Here is a 16,879-nt window from a genome sequence, read left to right as displayed (position 1 = left end):
GAGCGGCGGGGCCCGTGAGCCATGGCCGCTGAGCCTGCGCGTCTGGAGCCTGTGCTCCGCAACGGGGGAGGCCGCAACAGAGGGAGGCCCGCATACCACAAAAAAAAAAAAAAAAAAAAAGATTGAGATAAGAGTAGAAGTCAGACTAGGGTTAATTATTTCCCCACTACTAAGGGGCAGAGACCAATGCCCTGTGAATTGTGAGGTTTTCCAGTCTGGCTGTTAGCAACAGGCACCATTCCTGACCCTGTTAGTGCCGGGTCCTGTTAACTCTAATTTGAGTGGGATTTTTTCCCCTGCCCTTGGGTAGTTTCTTCACATATGTGTGCTGATCAGTACTCAACTGCATACTCAAGGGTAATCCTCCACAGAGTTCTTTCTCTGTGTAGCTCTTTCCTCTCTGATGGTGTGTCCTGTGAACTGGAACCCATCTTGGTCTCCTTGGATTCTCAGCTTCCTCCCTCCACCTCACAAATTGTCAGACAACTTACATTTGTTACACATAATCCAGGACACAGACACCTTACCAGTCACGTCTCTTAATCTTATCTCCATGTAAGAAAAGATTTATTCTGCAAGTTCCTAAACAGCCATTCCCACATTTCCTAAGATACTGCTCTGCTGGTTGATACAAATGCCACATAGAAAGTACCTCTTCCACTCTCTAATGAATTAGTTCCCCCCAGTTTGAACCTAAGATATGTTTCAGTTACAAGGGGCCTATATGCAAACAGAATCATTACTGCCTTCTTCTCAGTTGCTAGTCTCACTACTCCATCTCACTGAGGAGCCCAGAAAAATCTCTGTACTATTCTATTTCTCTCATTGAATTTCTTTAAATAAGGTTTCATTATACATGTAACTCATATAGCTATATAGTGGCTTTACTTTTACTATCTCAAAACTATAAAATAAGTTCTTTAATTTTAAAGTAAAAACGTACGTAAACATATGCAAATCTGACTTTTCTGGGGACAATGTAGGGATTCTCAGTCTCAGCACTACTGATATTTTTGGCCAAATAATTCTTTGTTGGGTGTGTTTGGTGGGGGCGGTATAGGGGGTATGAAGAAGTATGTTATATACTGTAGGATGTTTGCAACCACCCCTGGTCTCTTGACCTTTGCCTACTGACTGTCAGTAGCAACCACCTCCAACCCTCTACCATGCACAATAATCAAAATGGGGACTTCCCTGGTTGTCCAGTGGGTAAGACTCTGTGCTCCCAATGCAGGGGGCCCAGGTTCAATCCCTGGTCAGGGAACTAGATCCCAGTGCAACTAAAGATCCTGCAACTAAGAAGTCTGCATGCTGCAACTAAAGATTCTGCATGCAGCAACGAAGATCCCATGTGCCGCTACTAAGACCTGGGGCAGCCTAAATAAATAAATAAATGACTAAATTAAAAAAAAAAATCAACAGTCTCTTAAAAAAAAAAATCAAAATGTCTCCAAATACTGCCAAATATCTTTTGGGGGAGTTGGGGGGAGGCAGGATCACGCCAGTTGAGAAACACTGGGCTAACAGAACAAATCTCTCTATTCTAAGTACTTGTTTACAGTTTTTAACCAACCAAAGGGGGGAGGGCAAGGGGATAAGACTATTCTAGATTGTCTGGACCTATTAAAGTAACTAAATCTCAAAAACCTGGGGATCCATTTTTCTAATTACTTTGCTCAAAAACATCTTTAAAAGGCTTCCCTGGTGGCGCAGGGGTTAAGAATCCGCCTGCCAACGCAGGGGACAGGGGCCCGAGCCCTGGTCCGGGAAGATCCCAAATGCCGCGGAGCAACTAAGCCCGTGTGCCACAACTACTGAGCCTGCGCTCTAGAGCCCGCAAGCCATAACTACTGAAACCCCTGCGCCTAGAGCCCGTGCTCTGCAACAAGAGAAGCTACCACAATGAGAAGCCCGCGCATCGCAACAAAGAGGAGCCCCCACTCACTGCAACTAGAGAAAGCCCGTGCAGCAACGAAGACCCAACACAGCCAAAAATAAATAAATTAAAAAATAAATAAATTTTAAAAAAAATCTTCAAAGTATGTTTTAAAAGTAACTCCTTTATACATAATTCAGTAAATGCCAACAATCTGTATGCTCAAACTACTGGAAGATATCATAATGAAAACCTCTAAAAGAAAAAGAGATTAATTCCAGTATCAATTAAGTACCCATGATTAAAATTCAGTTTTACTTCATGCTATGCTAATTTTATGAATTATTTACAAGTCTATTTTAGAAGTGTATAATGTGAAACTTCTTACTTCTTAAAGACAAACTTCTCTACTCAAAGCTCCCATTTTTCAAAATATAATCTCCAAGACTTAGAACTTATTTTTAAAGGATACAAGGGGGAGAAAATTTATTAAACTAGTAACTAGAGCTTAAAGAGGGAGAGCCGGAAAGTTCAAATGTTAAGTAGAGTTGCTCTCCAAAGGAGTAGAAAAATGTTTCATGTCAGTTCCAGGTTTCGAATAGACACATACAGAAGGCAGATGCAATTACCTGCAACATGAGCTCACAGTCATCTCTTCCAACAAAAATCATTTCTCGTGGCAGCCTGTGGCGAGTGCCTCCACTGCTCACCAAAAACCAGGATGTTAAGCTCATTTTCTGCTTAGCTTCTAAGTCTTTGGCAAAGCTACGTCATCCTGCAGAGAGAGATTCAGAAAAACATACATTTAGATATTTTCAACTTTAGTATCTATTCACCAAACCCTATAACTAGGCCTTGGAATAGAACTGCATTCAACATTTACCCCTGACTACATAAATAAGACAGTCCACGGGTCCCAGGAAACAACATATCTACCAAATTCTCAGCAGTAAAGTAAGTCCATGGACTCCATTAAGAGTTCACTTAAAAATGAATACATTAGGCAATTAAGTAGGTAGTCAACTAATAACATTTATCATATCTCTATAGCTTATAAAGGTCTACAATTTGAACATAGCTCATAAAGGTCTACAATTCTCAAGTAAATGATCACATTAGTATCATGTTAACCTCAGTAAACACTAGCAATGTTATACAAGTAAGTGTCTCAATTATAAATGATTTGAGAAAGACACTCAATTCAAATGAATATATTTGATATCTGATTAAGAGCTAACAATGGACACTAAAGAAATTGCTTCTTTGTCTACCAAGTGTAGACCACTTAATGCACTTTCAAAAACATGCAATTTCAATTTCTCTGTCCTAACATGTACAGTACTTTTTTTTTTGAAGTGAATGGTGGTTTTTTAAAAAATTTATTTATTTTATTTTTGGCTGCACTGGGTCTCCATTGCTGCACTTGGGCTTTTCTCTAGTTGACGGGAGCGGGGGCTAACCCTTGCTGCGGTGCACGGGCTTTACACTGAGGTGGCTTCTCTTGCTGCGGAGCACGGGTCCTAGGCACGCGGGCTCTAGAGCGCAGGCTCAGTAGTTGTGGTGCACGGACCCAGCCACTCCGCCGCATGTGGGATCCTCCCAGACCAAGGCTTGAACCGGTGTCCGCTGCATTGGCAGGCGGATTCCTAACCACTGCACCACAAGGGAAGCCCTGTACTGTACTTTCTAAATATGTTTCTTCTAGAGCAGCAGCTCCTAAACTTTTTGTCCGTAAGACTCTTTTACACTTTTTTTTTTTTAAAAAAAAAGGACCCTAAAGAACATTTTGTTTACATGGGTTAGATATATTAATATTTACCACATTAGAAATAAAAACTGAGAAACTGGTATGTATTAATTCATTTAAAATGATCAATAAATCAATTTTACAGAAAAAATGGCTAACATTTTAATGAAGATTTACTATATTTCCAAAACAAATAATCAGTGAGAAGAATAGCACTATTTTACATTTTTTTAAAATCTCTTTAAGCTCTGGCTTAATAGAAGATTTTCATATCTGCTCTGAATTCAATCTGTTGCCATATACTGTTTAACTTAAAATATTTAAAAGCCTAGCTTCATACTTATTCCCAGATAAGTAATGGGAAATGGGAAATTTACTTTAATAGACTTTCCAAATAACTGAAGATAGTTTTCTTTGATACTACATCAAAACTTCACAGGTGGTAATTTCCTGAAAGTTATTTATAATATGGAATCTGAAACTTTCCATACATTTTAACATGAAAATCCATCTTCTGCTTTGAAGAGATTTTCTAACACTGTGCATTGGTCATTTGAAAAACACTGGTTCCCTGAGTTACACAGATCTTCCAAGTGATGACACATTTCACTATACTATTTTAAAATATCACATTCATTTATATCATCACCCATCTCATCTGAAAAGTCTTTAATTACTGGGCAGCTGTTAAGCAGCAGAATCAAGCTCCTAAAATTCTAATTTTCTCTTAGAAAATTTTGCCTAAATTTTACTGGCAAAAAAATACTGTCAATTCTTTTCCTTGAAGTGACAGGTTTATACTGTCTGCTAAATACTCAGGTCTACAAAACCATAATTTGTCTGTCAGTCATCATTTCAAGTAAAAATCACAGTTCTATGAAACAACTGGCTAGTTCAGCTCACAACTCAAACAATGACACAAATGCTTTTTCTTGAGACAACCGTGGCACTTTGGTATACAGTGTTAAGTGCTTTATGTGTAGTTCCATTTAGTCTTACAAAACATTAAAAAGATGCAATTCAAAGGTTAAGATTTAATAAACTTAATCATTTTTAACACTTCATCAAGGACATTCTTAAGTGAAACGGGCTTTTTTTCTTACCTGCAAGAGCATGCCAGTGAAGAATATGATTACTATTAGCATAATGGTGCCAGTGCCTTGACTAAGGAAGCAGCAGCTTTAGCCACCATTGTTTTTCCATATTATCAGTTCAAAGGTCTATACAATAAAAAAGCCAATAATGTTTTGATAGTATTATGAAAATAGTTTTGACCTCGTGACCCTTGAAATGGTTTCAAGGATTCCCAGAGGCCTGTTGACTGGGCTCTAAGAATTACTATCTTAGAGGATGTGACTATGTCATTAAGAGCATAAACTTAAGAGTCAGACAGATTGGTGGAGAAGTCTGACTCCTGGTTCCACCACTTATTTCCACATGACCTTGGGCAAGTTACTTACCCCGTGTCCCTTAGTTTCCTCTTGTGTAAAATGGGAATAAGGATAGTATCTACTCAACAGTTTTTTTCTTATTGATCAAAAGAATACTACTTGTAAATATTTTTCCCATGAAATTCCCATAAACATTCTTATATGATTTAATTAGAAGCTATACTACAAAAACAGTGAAATGAAACATTCTGCAATACGAAACACATCTATATATTAAAAGAGAAACCTTTAAAATGTAGAATTTCATGTTAAGGTAAAAATCCCATATATTATGAATTTATCTACACATACATGAAACAATTGGTTTCACCAAAATAAGCAAATAATTTTCTGTAAAGTTAGAACAATTAAGTCTTACTCCCTTCTCAATTTATTGAATTGATATGGTCAATTTATGTTGATTCTTAAATCTTCCATTCACCTAATTCCTTGATGCAAATGTTGTTGTTTATCTTCCATCCATCTGTCTACTTTCTGTCAAAATGCTTTCCAGCATTTTATATGTATGTCCTGGCCAAATCAACAGAGAATCAAAAAAATTTTACCAGAAGAAAAAACCTTCAATCTAAATATGGTATATAATTTGCATACTGCCTTTCCAAGGAAAGACAATTTTAAAACATGACATTAATAAGTAAGTCAACGGTTATAAACTCATTTAAGGGAACTGAAGAAAAAAACTTTTCAATATTTGTATGGGCAATGTCCATAAGACACGTTAAAGGAAATCAAATTAACCTAAATACAGTAAACGAAACACCAGAGCCAACCATGGGCAACAAGAACAGTTTCCAAACCTTTTTTAAATCACAAAGTAGTATATAAGCATGATTCATATGCTACAAAAATATTTTAAGTATTTAGACAATAGCAAGCATAATTATATACCAATATGTAATATATAACTCCACAATATAAACATACAGTAATTATATAACTATAAAATAAAATAAAGTTAAAATAATGGCTTTTTATATATTTTATTTTGACTTTCAATGACACTTAAAAGGTAACAAATATACACATTTTCTAAAAAACAAAAATGAAACGCATAATCCTCAAGATGAAGGGTATTTATTTACTGGGGTGGGGCAGTGACCGTGAGCCATCTTCTAGTTTTTCTACAATGGGAGGGAATGAGATATGATATAAAACCACTGTCTCTCAGTTCCCACATGGGACTCTATTCCCTCATCTAAGACAGCTTTCTCACTGGTCCCTTAGTTGCAATGCTCTTTTCCTACTCACTGAGTTAATGCTGACACTTGCACCTGGGTAAAACTGAAAACTGAGCTTTCTCAGTGGCCAAGGCAGAAGTTTCAGCTCAGCTTCCTCTAAAGGGCAGGAAAAGGGGTCTTTGGGTTTGCCGATTGGATAGAATATGCCCAAGGTCTTGACTTGGGCACTTCAGATATCCTATCTGTAAAAATGAAAAGAAAAACAAGATAACCCCCAAAAAACAAGAGAGCACATCAAGATAAAATGAGATATAGATATGCTATCTTGTAGTATCCAGCATATTGGGAGGCATTCAATTTATGCTCATTGCCTTTTCTCCCTCTTCTAATCTTTTCTGACAAATAATACAATAATGTCATAATTTGAGACTCAAAATACATCAACCAAACAATAAACATACGTTGAATATCTTCTATGTCAATGTTCTAAAATTATTCACTTAAAGTTTAGGGTAAAAATTATGGCAATATAATATGCCTTATAGCTTACTTATAAAATTAAAAATACTATAACCTTTATTTCATACATATTTCAATTCTGAAAAGTACATTTAATGGATCACTGATTAAAATTCCTGTAACATTTTCTCAAAGCACAAATAGTTTTCAGGTCATATTGGGGATCTAAAGACTGAAGAGTATGGAGGACCACTGACCTTTGCAAAGATTACAGTCCCAGACCTTATTACATCTCAAGTACAGCCATAAACTATAACCTTTGCCCTATGACTTTGCAATTACTCCAATTAAAGGTGGGAGTATAACTTCCCACTCCATAACTCTGGGCTCTGCCTCATGACTTGTTTTGGCCAATGGAATGGCGTTAATAGCTGTGATGCAAGTGGAAGCTAAATGTGCTTGGGCAATTGGGTTTGACCTCTTGTACCTCTGCCATTACCATAGAAAGAACACGCCCTAACTAGCCCATTACTTCAAGAAGAATGAGACACATGTAGAACAGATGTGTATCTAACACAGAACTTGAAGCAGGCCCTCAGTATATCATTCAACCCTTAGCTGGAAAATAGAATTAGTGTTGTTTTAAGCCATTGAGAGATGTGCAGTGATTTGCTTCATCACTGACTATAATGCACAAAAGGTGAGTATAATTTACTGAAATACAGTATCTTTTTAAAAGTACACTGATAGTCCAATGCACTCACTTGAGTATTTTCAGAAATACACAATTGAAATTGTTGAAATTGTTCCCTTTTTTCCAGTTTCCTCATCTCAGAATGGTAACATTTATTTGTATAATTAAACCTAAGGCTGTTATGTGTTACAGAACTACAAATTGTAGATAAAGGAAGCTTATTTTAGCAAAAAGTCCAACAAGGAGAGAATCCAGCTATAGAAGAAGATGCAAGCTCACTTTTTCTTTGGGAAATAGGTCAACATCTATAGTTTACTTTTTCACCATCTGGAACAGTTCAGTTTACCCATAGGAGAATCCTCCAATCTCCTCCCAAAGCAGGCAAAAGCACACTGATGATGCTGTGGGAGCCAAGTCAAGAAGAAATAACTGGGGGGAACCTCACCATTCCATGTGAAGAGTTTCTATGTATTTATCTCCTTGGTTAAGCATAGCCCTTATCCCACCCTTATTGATGGTCACATGTTTAGAGTCTCTCTGATTTAGTATCTTCAGATAATAAACCTCTAATCTTCTGTGGGAATAGGGGTTTGGGCAATGGAGTCTACTAGTTCTTTATATGAACTTCAACTGATTTTCTTGGTTTCAGTCCACCCTGCCTTCCAAGATAACTGGTATCTCACATTCCCAAGCCTTTCCAAGATTCTATGAGAATTCCTTTTTTTCTTTATTTCTTCCTCCCACAGCTCCCCCTCTTCCAAAACTTTCTCAACTTCTCTTCCCAAGTAGCCTTCTCTCATTCTCTTTGTATTAGGGAGACTGGGAAGGAACAGAGAAAACTCCAGGGGCCCTATTCAGTATACTTCTAGAAAACTGCTTCTTTCATCATATGATTTTGAAATAAAATAACATTAAAATTATCTAGCTACTCAAAATATAATAAAATATCTCCATGATCATATATTATCCCAATTTTCTTTAGTGTCACAATCATTGTTTCCTTTTCTTTTTCCAGACTCACTCAAGAACGTTAGCTACTTTTAAAAGAAGTGAATTCCCAATGATAATGTCGGCTCTCCATATCTGTAGTTTGGTTACTTCATTCTAATTGCATTGATTTCAAACTTCAGGTTATATACTATTAAAATTACAAACACCAGCTATGATTCAACAGAAGCTAAATAAAAGGGGCAAAAGCCTCCACAGTCATGTTAATCTAACTCTGGATATGCCTCCAAACAATCCCTAGACAAATGAGCATTGTATAGTTCATCAAACAACATATGATATGCTAATGTTTCCATACTCTCAGATGAAATGGCTAAAAGAATATTCTTGGTAACTTTATGAATTTGGAAAGAAGCTACGATAAGGAAAACTAATGGATCAGTTCAAACACATGTATTTCAAGGTACTTCCTCACAAAACCTTTGTATTAAATTAACCTATTAAAACGAAGAAAAAGGCAAGCTGGATAAAATAAAAGGATCCATCTTCATGCTATCTATGAGAGAGTCTGTATATGTAAGGACACAAAGAGGTTGAAAGTAAAAGGATAAAACAAGAAATTCCATGCAAACAGGAATCAAAAGAAAGCTGAGGTGGCTATGTTAATGTCAAATAAAATAGATTTTAATTCAAAAAAGCTTACAAAAGACAAAGAAGGCTTTTCCTGTGGGAGCCGCCTTCTCCTCTCCCCGCCATGGCGTGTGCTTGTCCACTGATATCAGTGTACTCTGAAAAGGGGGAGTCATCTGGCAAAAATGTCACTTTGCCTGCTGTGTTCAAGGCTCCCATTCGACCAGATATTGTGAACTTTGTTCACACCAACTTGCACAAAAACAACAGACAGCCCTATGCTGTCAGTGAATTAGCAGGTCATCAAACCAGTGCTGAGTCTTGGGGTACTGGCAGAGCTGTGGCTCGAATTCCCAGGGTTCGAGGTGGCGGCACTCACTGTTCTGGCCAGGGTGCTTTTGGAAATATGTGTGGTGGGAGCCGCATGTTTGCACCAACCAAGACCTGGCGACGTTGGCACTGCAGAGTGAATACAACGCAGAAGCGATATGCCATCTGCTCTGCGTTGGCTGCCTCGGCTTTACCAGTGCTGGTTATGTCTAAAGGTCATCGTATAGAGGAAGTTCCTGAACTTCCTTTGGTGGTTGAAGATACAGTTGAAGGCTACAAGAAGACCAAGGAGGCTGTTTTGCTCCTGAAGAAACTTAAGGCTTGGAATGATATCAAAAAGGTCTACGCCTCGCAGCGAATGAGAGCTGGCAAAGGCAAAATGAAAAACCGTCGCCGTATCCAGTGCAGGGGACCCTGCATCATTTATAATGAGGACAATGGTATCATCAAGACTTTCAGAAACATCCCTGGAATTACTCTGCTTAATGTAAGCAAACTGAACATTTTGAAACTTGCTCCTGGTTGGCATGTGGGACATTTCTGCATTTGGACTGAAAGTGCTTTCCGCAAGTTAGATGAGCTGTATGGCACTCGGCGTAAAGCTGCCTTCCTGAAGAGTAACTACAACCTCCCCATGCACAAGATGCTCAATACAGACCTTAGCAGAATCTTTTTTTTTTTTTTTCTTTCGGTACGCGGGCCTCTCACTGTCGTGGCCTCTCCCGTTGCGGAGCACAGGCTCCAGACGCACAGGCTCAGCGGCCATGGTTCACAGGCCTAGCCGCTCCGCGGCATGTGGGATCTTCCCGGACCGGGGCACGAACTCGTGTCCCCTGCATCGGCAGGTGGACTCTCAATCACTGCGCCACCAGGGAAGCCCCTTAGCAGAATCTTGAAAAGCCCAGAGATCCAAAGAGCCCTCCGAGCACCATGCAAGAAGATTCATCGCAGAGTCTTGAAGAAGAATCCACTGAAAAACCTGAGAATCAGGTTGAAGCTAAACCCATATGCAAAGACCATGCGCCGGAACACCATTCTTCGCCAGGCCAAGAACCACAAAATCCGGATGGATAGGGCAGCAGCAGCACTAGAAGCCAAATCAGATGAGAAGGGGATTCCAGGCAAGAAGCCTGTGGTGGGGAAGAAGGGAAAGGAGGCTGTTTGCGTTAAGAAGCTGAAGAAGCCAAAGAAGCCTTTGGTGGGAAAAAAGGCTGCAGTGACCAAGAAACCAGCAGCTGAAAAGAAGCCTGCTAAGAAGAAGCCCACAGAAAAGAAACCCACCACAGAGGAAAAGAAGGCTGCTGCATAAACTTAAATTTGTTTATTCGGTAAAGGTCAAATCATTTTGGACAGCTAATTTTGAATAAAGACCTGATCAAAGAAGCAGTGAGAAAAAAAAAAAGAACATTATATATTGATAAAAGGTTCAACACAGCAAAAAGATATAAAAACTGCAAACACATACACACCTAACAACAGAACATCAAAATATATGAAGCAAAAATGGACAAAATTAAAAAGATAAGTAGACAGTAGAACAGTAACAGTGAAGACTTCAATGCCTTCAAAGACTTCATTTTCAACTATGAAAAACAACCAGACAGAAGATCAATAAAGAAGGAGAAGACTTGATAACACTATGAACCAATCTGACCTAACAGATACATACAAAACACTCCACTCAGCTATAGCAGAATCACATTCTTTTCAACTGCACAAAGAATATTCTCCATAATAAACCATAATGTTAGGCCTAAAACAAGTCTTAATGAATTTTAAAAGATGGAAATATTACAAAACAACTTTTCTAAACACAATCTAATAAAATTAGAAATCAATAACAGCAGGAAAGCTGGAAAATTCTCAATATGTAAAAACTAAACACACTCTAACAATGAGTGGGTAAAAGAAGCAATCATAAGAAAATTAAAAAATAAATTGCAACAAATGAAAACAACAATACAGAATAACAAAACTTGTAAGATTTGCTCAAAAGCAGTCTTAATAGAGAAATTTACAGCCATAACTACTATAAAAAAAGCAAGCAAAAAAAAGATCTCAAATCAATAATCTAAATGCACACCTTAAGAAAACCAAACCCAAAAGTAACTGAAGCAAGAAAATAATAAAGATTACTGTTTCTAGTTGTGGTCTTTCTTTTTTGCTTAAAGAAGTCACTTTAACGTTCTTGTAAAGCTTGTTTGGTGGTGCTGAACTCTTTTAGTTTTTGCTTGTTTGTAAAATTTTGATCTATCAAATCTAAATGAGAACCTTGACAAGTAGAGTTTTCTGGGTTGTAGACTTTTCCCTTTCATCACTTTAAATATATTGTGTCACTTCCTTCTGACCTGCAGAGTTTCTGCTAAAAAATCAGCTCAGTCCCTTATGTGTAACTGTTGCTTATCCCTTGCTGCTTTTAATAACCTCTTTTTATCTTTAACTTTTGCCATTTTAATTACAATGCATCTTGGTGTGGTCCCCTTTGGGTTGATCCTGTTTGGGACTCTGTACATCCTGGACCTAGATGTCTGTTTCCTTTCCCAGGTTAAGGAAGTTTTCAGCTGTTATATCTTCAAATATGTTCTCTGCCCCTTTCTCTCTCTCTTCTCCTTCTAGGAGCCCTATAATGTTAATGTTTTTACACCTGACTTTGTGCCAGTGGTCTCTTAATCTATCCTCATTTTAAATTTAAACATTTTTCTGTTGAGCTTGGGTGATTGCCACTACTCTGTCTCCCGGTTTGCTGACTGTTCCTCTGTATCATCTAACCTACTGCTGAATCCTTCTAACATATTTTAAAATTTCAGTTACATATTCTCCAGCTCTGCTCTTTACATTTTCTAACTTTTTGCTTAACACCCCACTTACATCAATGAACAGATCATTCAGACAGCAAATCAATAAGGAAACATTAACCTGAAATGACACATTAAAATGGATGGACTTAATAGATATATATAGAACATTCCATCCAAAAGCAGCAGGATACACATTCTTTTCAAGTGCATATGGAATATTCTCCAGGATAGGTGACATGCTAGGCCACAAAATAAGTCTCAGTAAATTTAAGAAAACTGAAGTCATATCAAACATCTTTTCCACCAAAATGCTACGAGACTAGGAATCAACTATAAGAAAAAAACTACCCAAACCACAAACAGATGAAGGCTTAACAATGTTACTAAACAACCAATTGGTCACTGAAGAAATCAAAGAAGAAACCACAAAATACCTGTAGACAAATGAAAATGAAAACACAATGATCCAAAATCTATGGGATGTAGCCAAAGCAGTTCAAAGATGGAAGTTTCCAGTGATACAAGCTTATTACCTCAGGAAACAAGAAAAATCTCAAACAACCTAACATTACACCTAATGGAACTACCAAAAGAAAAGCAATCAAAACCCAAAGTTAGATGAAGGAAAGAAATCATAAAGATCAGAGCAGAAATAAATGAAAAAGGGGCTAAAAAACAATTTAAAAGATCAACGAAACTAAAACCTAGTTCTTTGAAAAGATAAACAAAATTGATAAACCTTTAGCCAAACTCATCAAGAAAAAAGAGGGCCCAAATCATTAAATCAGAAATGAAAAAGAAGTTATGACCAATGCCACAGAAACTCAAAGGATCATAAAAGGTTACTGTGAACAATATTATGTCAAAATAGACAACACAGAAAAAACGGACAAATTCCCAGAAATGTACTATTTTCCCAATACTGAACTGGGAAGAAACAGAAAAGACTGACAGACCAATTACTAGATGAAATTGAATCAGTAATTTAAGAAAAAAAAACACAAAACACCTCCAAACAAAAGTTCAGGACCATATGGCTTCACAGGTGAATTCTAACAAACATTTAGAAATCAGTTAATACCTACCCTCAAACTATTCCAAACACTACAGAGGAAGGAACTCTTCCAAACCCATTTTGAGGCCAGCATCACCCTGATAGCAAAACTAGACAAAGACACTATAAAAGAAAAAAAAAAAATCACAGGCCAATATCACTGATGAACCCAGATGCAAAAATCCTAAACAAAATATTAGCAAACTTTTTGAACATGATAAAGGCCAAATATGAAAAGCCCACAGCTAAATTCATACTCAATGGTAAGAGACTAAAACCTGTGCCCCTAAAATCAGAAACAGGAAAAGAACAGCTGCTTTCATCATTTCTATTTAACAAAGTACTGGAAGTCCTAGCCAGAGTAATTAGGTACGAAAGAGAAATTAAAGGCATCAAAATTAAATGGAAGAAGTAAAATCATCTCTGTTCAAAGATGACACCATCTTATATGTTGAGAACTCTAAAAAGTCTACCAAAACAACAACAAAACCCACACTACCACAGCTAATGAATGAATTCAGAGAAATTGCAGGATATAAAATTAAGTAAAAAATCAGTTGCATTTCTAGTTATTAGCAATGAACAATCTGAAAAGGAAATTAAGAAGAAAATTCCATTTATAACAGCATCAAAAAGAATAAAATACTTAGGAAGACATAACCAAGATGACCCAAGACTTATACCCTGAAAAATAAAAAAAACACTGCTGAGAGAATTTAAAGGAGACCTAAATAAATGTAAGGACATTCTGTACTCACAGATTTGAAGACCTAATATTGTTAGGTGATAAGACTACCAAAGCAATCTACAAAGTCAGTGTGATCCTTATCAAAATGCCAACAGTACTGTTTGAAGAAAAAGAAAAATTCATTCTATAAGTCATATGGAATCGCATGGGACCCTGGATAGCCAAAAAAATCCTGAAAAAGAAAAGCAATGTTGAAGAACTCACATTTCCTTATTTCAAAACTTCCTACAAAGTGACAGTAATTACAACAGTATAGTGCTGCATAAAGATAGATCTATATGCTAATGGAACAGAACAGACAGCCCAGAAATAAATCTTCACATATATGGTATACTGGCTTTCAACAAGGATGTCAAGAACATTCAATGGGAAAAAGACAGCCTTTTCAACAATTAGTGCTGAAAAAATTGGATACCCACATGCAAAAAAATAAAGTTGTACTCTTACCTAATACCATATACAAAAGTTAACTCAAAATGGATCAAAGACTTAAGCATAAGAGCTAAAACTATGTAAATCTCTTAGAAGGAAAAAGCAGATAAATTGGACTTTATCAGAACTTAACATTTTTGTGCATCAAGGGACACTGTGTAGAGAGTGAAAAGAATGGGAGAAAATATTTGCAAATCATTTATCTGATAAGCGATTCATATCCAGAATATTAATTATTAGGGAAATGCAAATCAGAATCACAATTTGCACCTAATAGGTGCAAATCAGAATCACAATGCAAATCAGAATCACAATATATTTTAAAATAAATTTCACATTTACCCACCTTTTACAACTCAAAATATTAACTACTGTATTTAACTCTACTAGTAGTTCATGATCATCACTATTATCAATAATTATTAAACTATGCTGTAAAAGTGATTTCATCAGAATATATAAGGAATATGGGCTATATCTGTCCTAATACTATCTATTGATAGTTCTGCTTTTCTGACACCCCATACTCACATCGTACATGTTTTTTCTGTCTTCTCGCTTCTCATCAGTACTCATTTTCACTTTAAAGCCCCATTCCCTCCTGCAAAGCCTTAAAAATAACATAAGTATATTTCAACTAGGCTCAAAACGAACAAAAAGAATCTGAATGAGAGCTCCTGTGAATAAACTACATGTGTTTTCATTTGAAAGATAAATTTTGTCACTCCACAAGCTTTAGTTTATTTTTGGATCTTTAGTTGTAGGCAGCAGAATTCTACAGGTGAGATGCTATTGTAAAATAGCATTGCATCTCCCTTCCAAATTAAAGATCAAATTAAATAAGAATACTGAGTTCTTTGAATTCAAAGAAAGGAATTTGATATATCCAGAGTATGGAAGAATTTTATCTAAAGAGGAATTAAGAGACTAAAAGATTGGCCCCAAAACTTACTAGTATAGTTTCAGAGATTAGACCATATGGAGTATGCTTACCCATTAATCATGAACATATAATTAACATGTATATGGCTTAGGTTTAGATTTAACAAGCTAAATAGATTCAGGGTCCTGAGAGTTTTATACGTTAATTGTGAAAAATCAAAACTCTAAATACATGTGCATGTGTTTTGGGCATGAGAGAAGGTAAGAGCTTTCATCACAAAAAGTAAAAACTCCAGGAAATCTCACTTAAGAATTACAAATATTAACGTCTATTATTGAGAAATGAATACATTTTCTTGCTTCATTTAAAGCGATTAACAATATAACTAAAACACAACTCAAGACTCTTCCATTTCCCATAGCATCAATTTCTAACACTGGAATAACTTAATCAAGAAGCCTACAATCTTAGCCTACAATCTTAGATACAAATTCTGTTGTACATTCCATGGGTTATGATGGCATGTATCTACCATTATGGTATCTTAGAGTATCTTCATTGCCCTAAAAACCCTCTATGCTCCTCCTATTCATCCCTCCCTGCACCAACCCCTGGGAACCAATGATTTTTTTTTTACTGCCTCCATACTTTTCTACAACATCATATAACTGGAATCATACAGTATGTAGCCTTTTCAGATTGCTTTCTTTCACTTAGTAATATGCACTTAAGGTTCCTCCGTATCTTCTCACAGTTTGATAGCTCATTTCTTTTTAATGCTGAATAATATTCCACTCTCCGGATGTATGACAGTTTATCCACTCACCTGTGAAAGGACATCTTAGTTGCTTCCAAGTTTTGGCAGTTATTAATAAAGCTGCTATAAATATCATGTCTTTTTATCCTATCATACTGAGTACCCAAAAGATAAGTGACTAATTTTTAAATAAATCTATAAATTCAGGACTATTTCACATTTTCCCCCTACTAAATCCCTAATAGAAAATAATCCTCAACACTAAAGGCTCTGCCTCTGACACCTTATATTTCTGAAAATGAAAAAAACATTAGGGATGCATTTCAGCTAAGGACTCAGAATCAGATAAGGTGCAAATATGATCGATCATATGCTATAAAGGCAAATAAACATCATTTTCTACAATCTTTTACTTATAATAATAGATAGCATTTATTGACCATTTACTATATGCCAGACAGTTCTAAGAACTTCATACACACCCATGCACACAGCTTTTTAACAACGAAAATTATGTAAGTTCTAGAAAATAGACAAACATTATACAAGAGTTACACCAGAGAACTCTTATTTTACAGAGTACTACACAATGAATTAATCTATTTTTCTTCATTCATAAAGTATGTACTATGCACTAGTAACAGGGAAAGAGTGACAAGATAGAAAAAGTTCATAATCTCATAAAAGCAAAAATAGACAAACAAAAGCTAAGTAAATGAAGAGGACAACTTCAGTGAGAGTGGGAAGACTGGAACATGAAAAACAAGAACAGCATGATTTAACAGTTCTAAGGTGGTGCTGTTTAGGCTGGGTGGTCCGGGAAACGTGTCTGAGAAAGTGACATATACTTAGAACATACTCAGAAATTCAACTCTGCTATATAATTAACTTGAT

At 36.5% G+C, this 16,879-nt stretch overlaps 2 protein-coding genes across 16 annotated transcripts in view; one reads left to right on the top strand and one right to left on the bottom strand.

Moving 5' to 3' along the window:
- CEP170 (centrosomal protein 170) overlaps positions 1-16,879 on the bottom strand; it is a 146,552-nt gene that overhangs the window by 109,890 nt on the left and 19,783 nt on the right. For 14 of the 15 annotated variants that reach the window (XM_055084213.1, XM_055084218.1, XM_055084217.1 and 11 more), the window contains one exon: positions 2,506-2,651. In XM_055084213.1, the coding sequence (XP_054940188.1) occupies positions 2,506-2,610 (105 nt within the window). In that variant the 5' untranslated portion in view covers positions 2,611-2,651. Of the gene's footprint in view, positions 1-2,505; positions 2,652-5,495; positions 5,516-16,879 lie in introns of those variants that run through there. The other variant, XM_055084214.1, reaches the window with a different exon arrangement.
- On the top strand, positions 9,095-10,718 carry LOC102976026 (60S ribosomal protein L4-like). Its single transcript, XM_007106890.4, has 2 exons — positions 9,095-9,975; positions 10,186-10,718. Exons 1-2 carry the CDS (start codon positions 9,108-9,110, stop codon positions 10,620-10,622), a joined length of 1,305 nt encoding a protein of 434 aa, XP_007106952.2. The 5' UTR covers positions 9,095-9,107; the 3' UTR covers positions 10,623-10,718.

The sequence above is a fragment of the Physeter macrocephalus genome, chromosome 4, assembly GCF_002837175.3.
Source record: "Physeter macrocephalus isolate SW-GA chromosome 4, ASM283717v5, whole genome shotgun sequence".
NCBI classification, from domain to species: domain Eukaryota; kingdom Metazoa; phylum Chordata; class Mammalia; order Artiodactyla; family Physeteridae; genus Physeter; species Physeter macrocephalus.
Note: the sequence above shows the minus strand (reverse complement) of the source record. Positions and strands in the feature narration are given on the sequence as shown.

Excerpts from the sequence above, each read along its gene's own strand:
- LOC102976026 (XM_007106890.4), top strand. The coding sequence starts at position 9,108 with ATGGCGTGTGCTTGTCCACTGATATCAGTGTACTCTGAAAAGGGGGAG. Across the intron at positions 9,976-10,185 it reads GATGCTCAATACAGACCTTA|GGAAGCCCCTTAGCAGAATC; the intron begins GCAGAATCTTTT and ends CTGCGCCACCAG.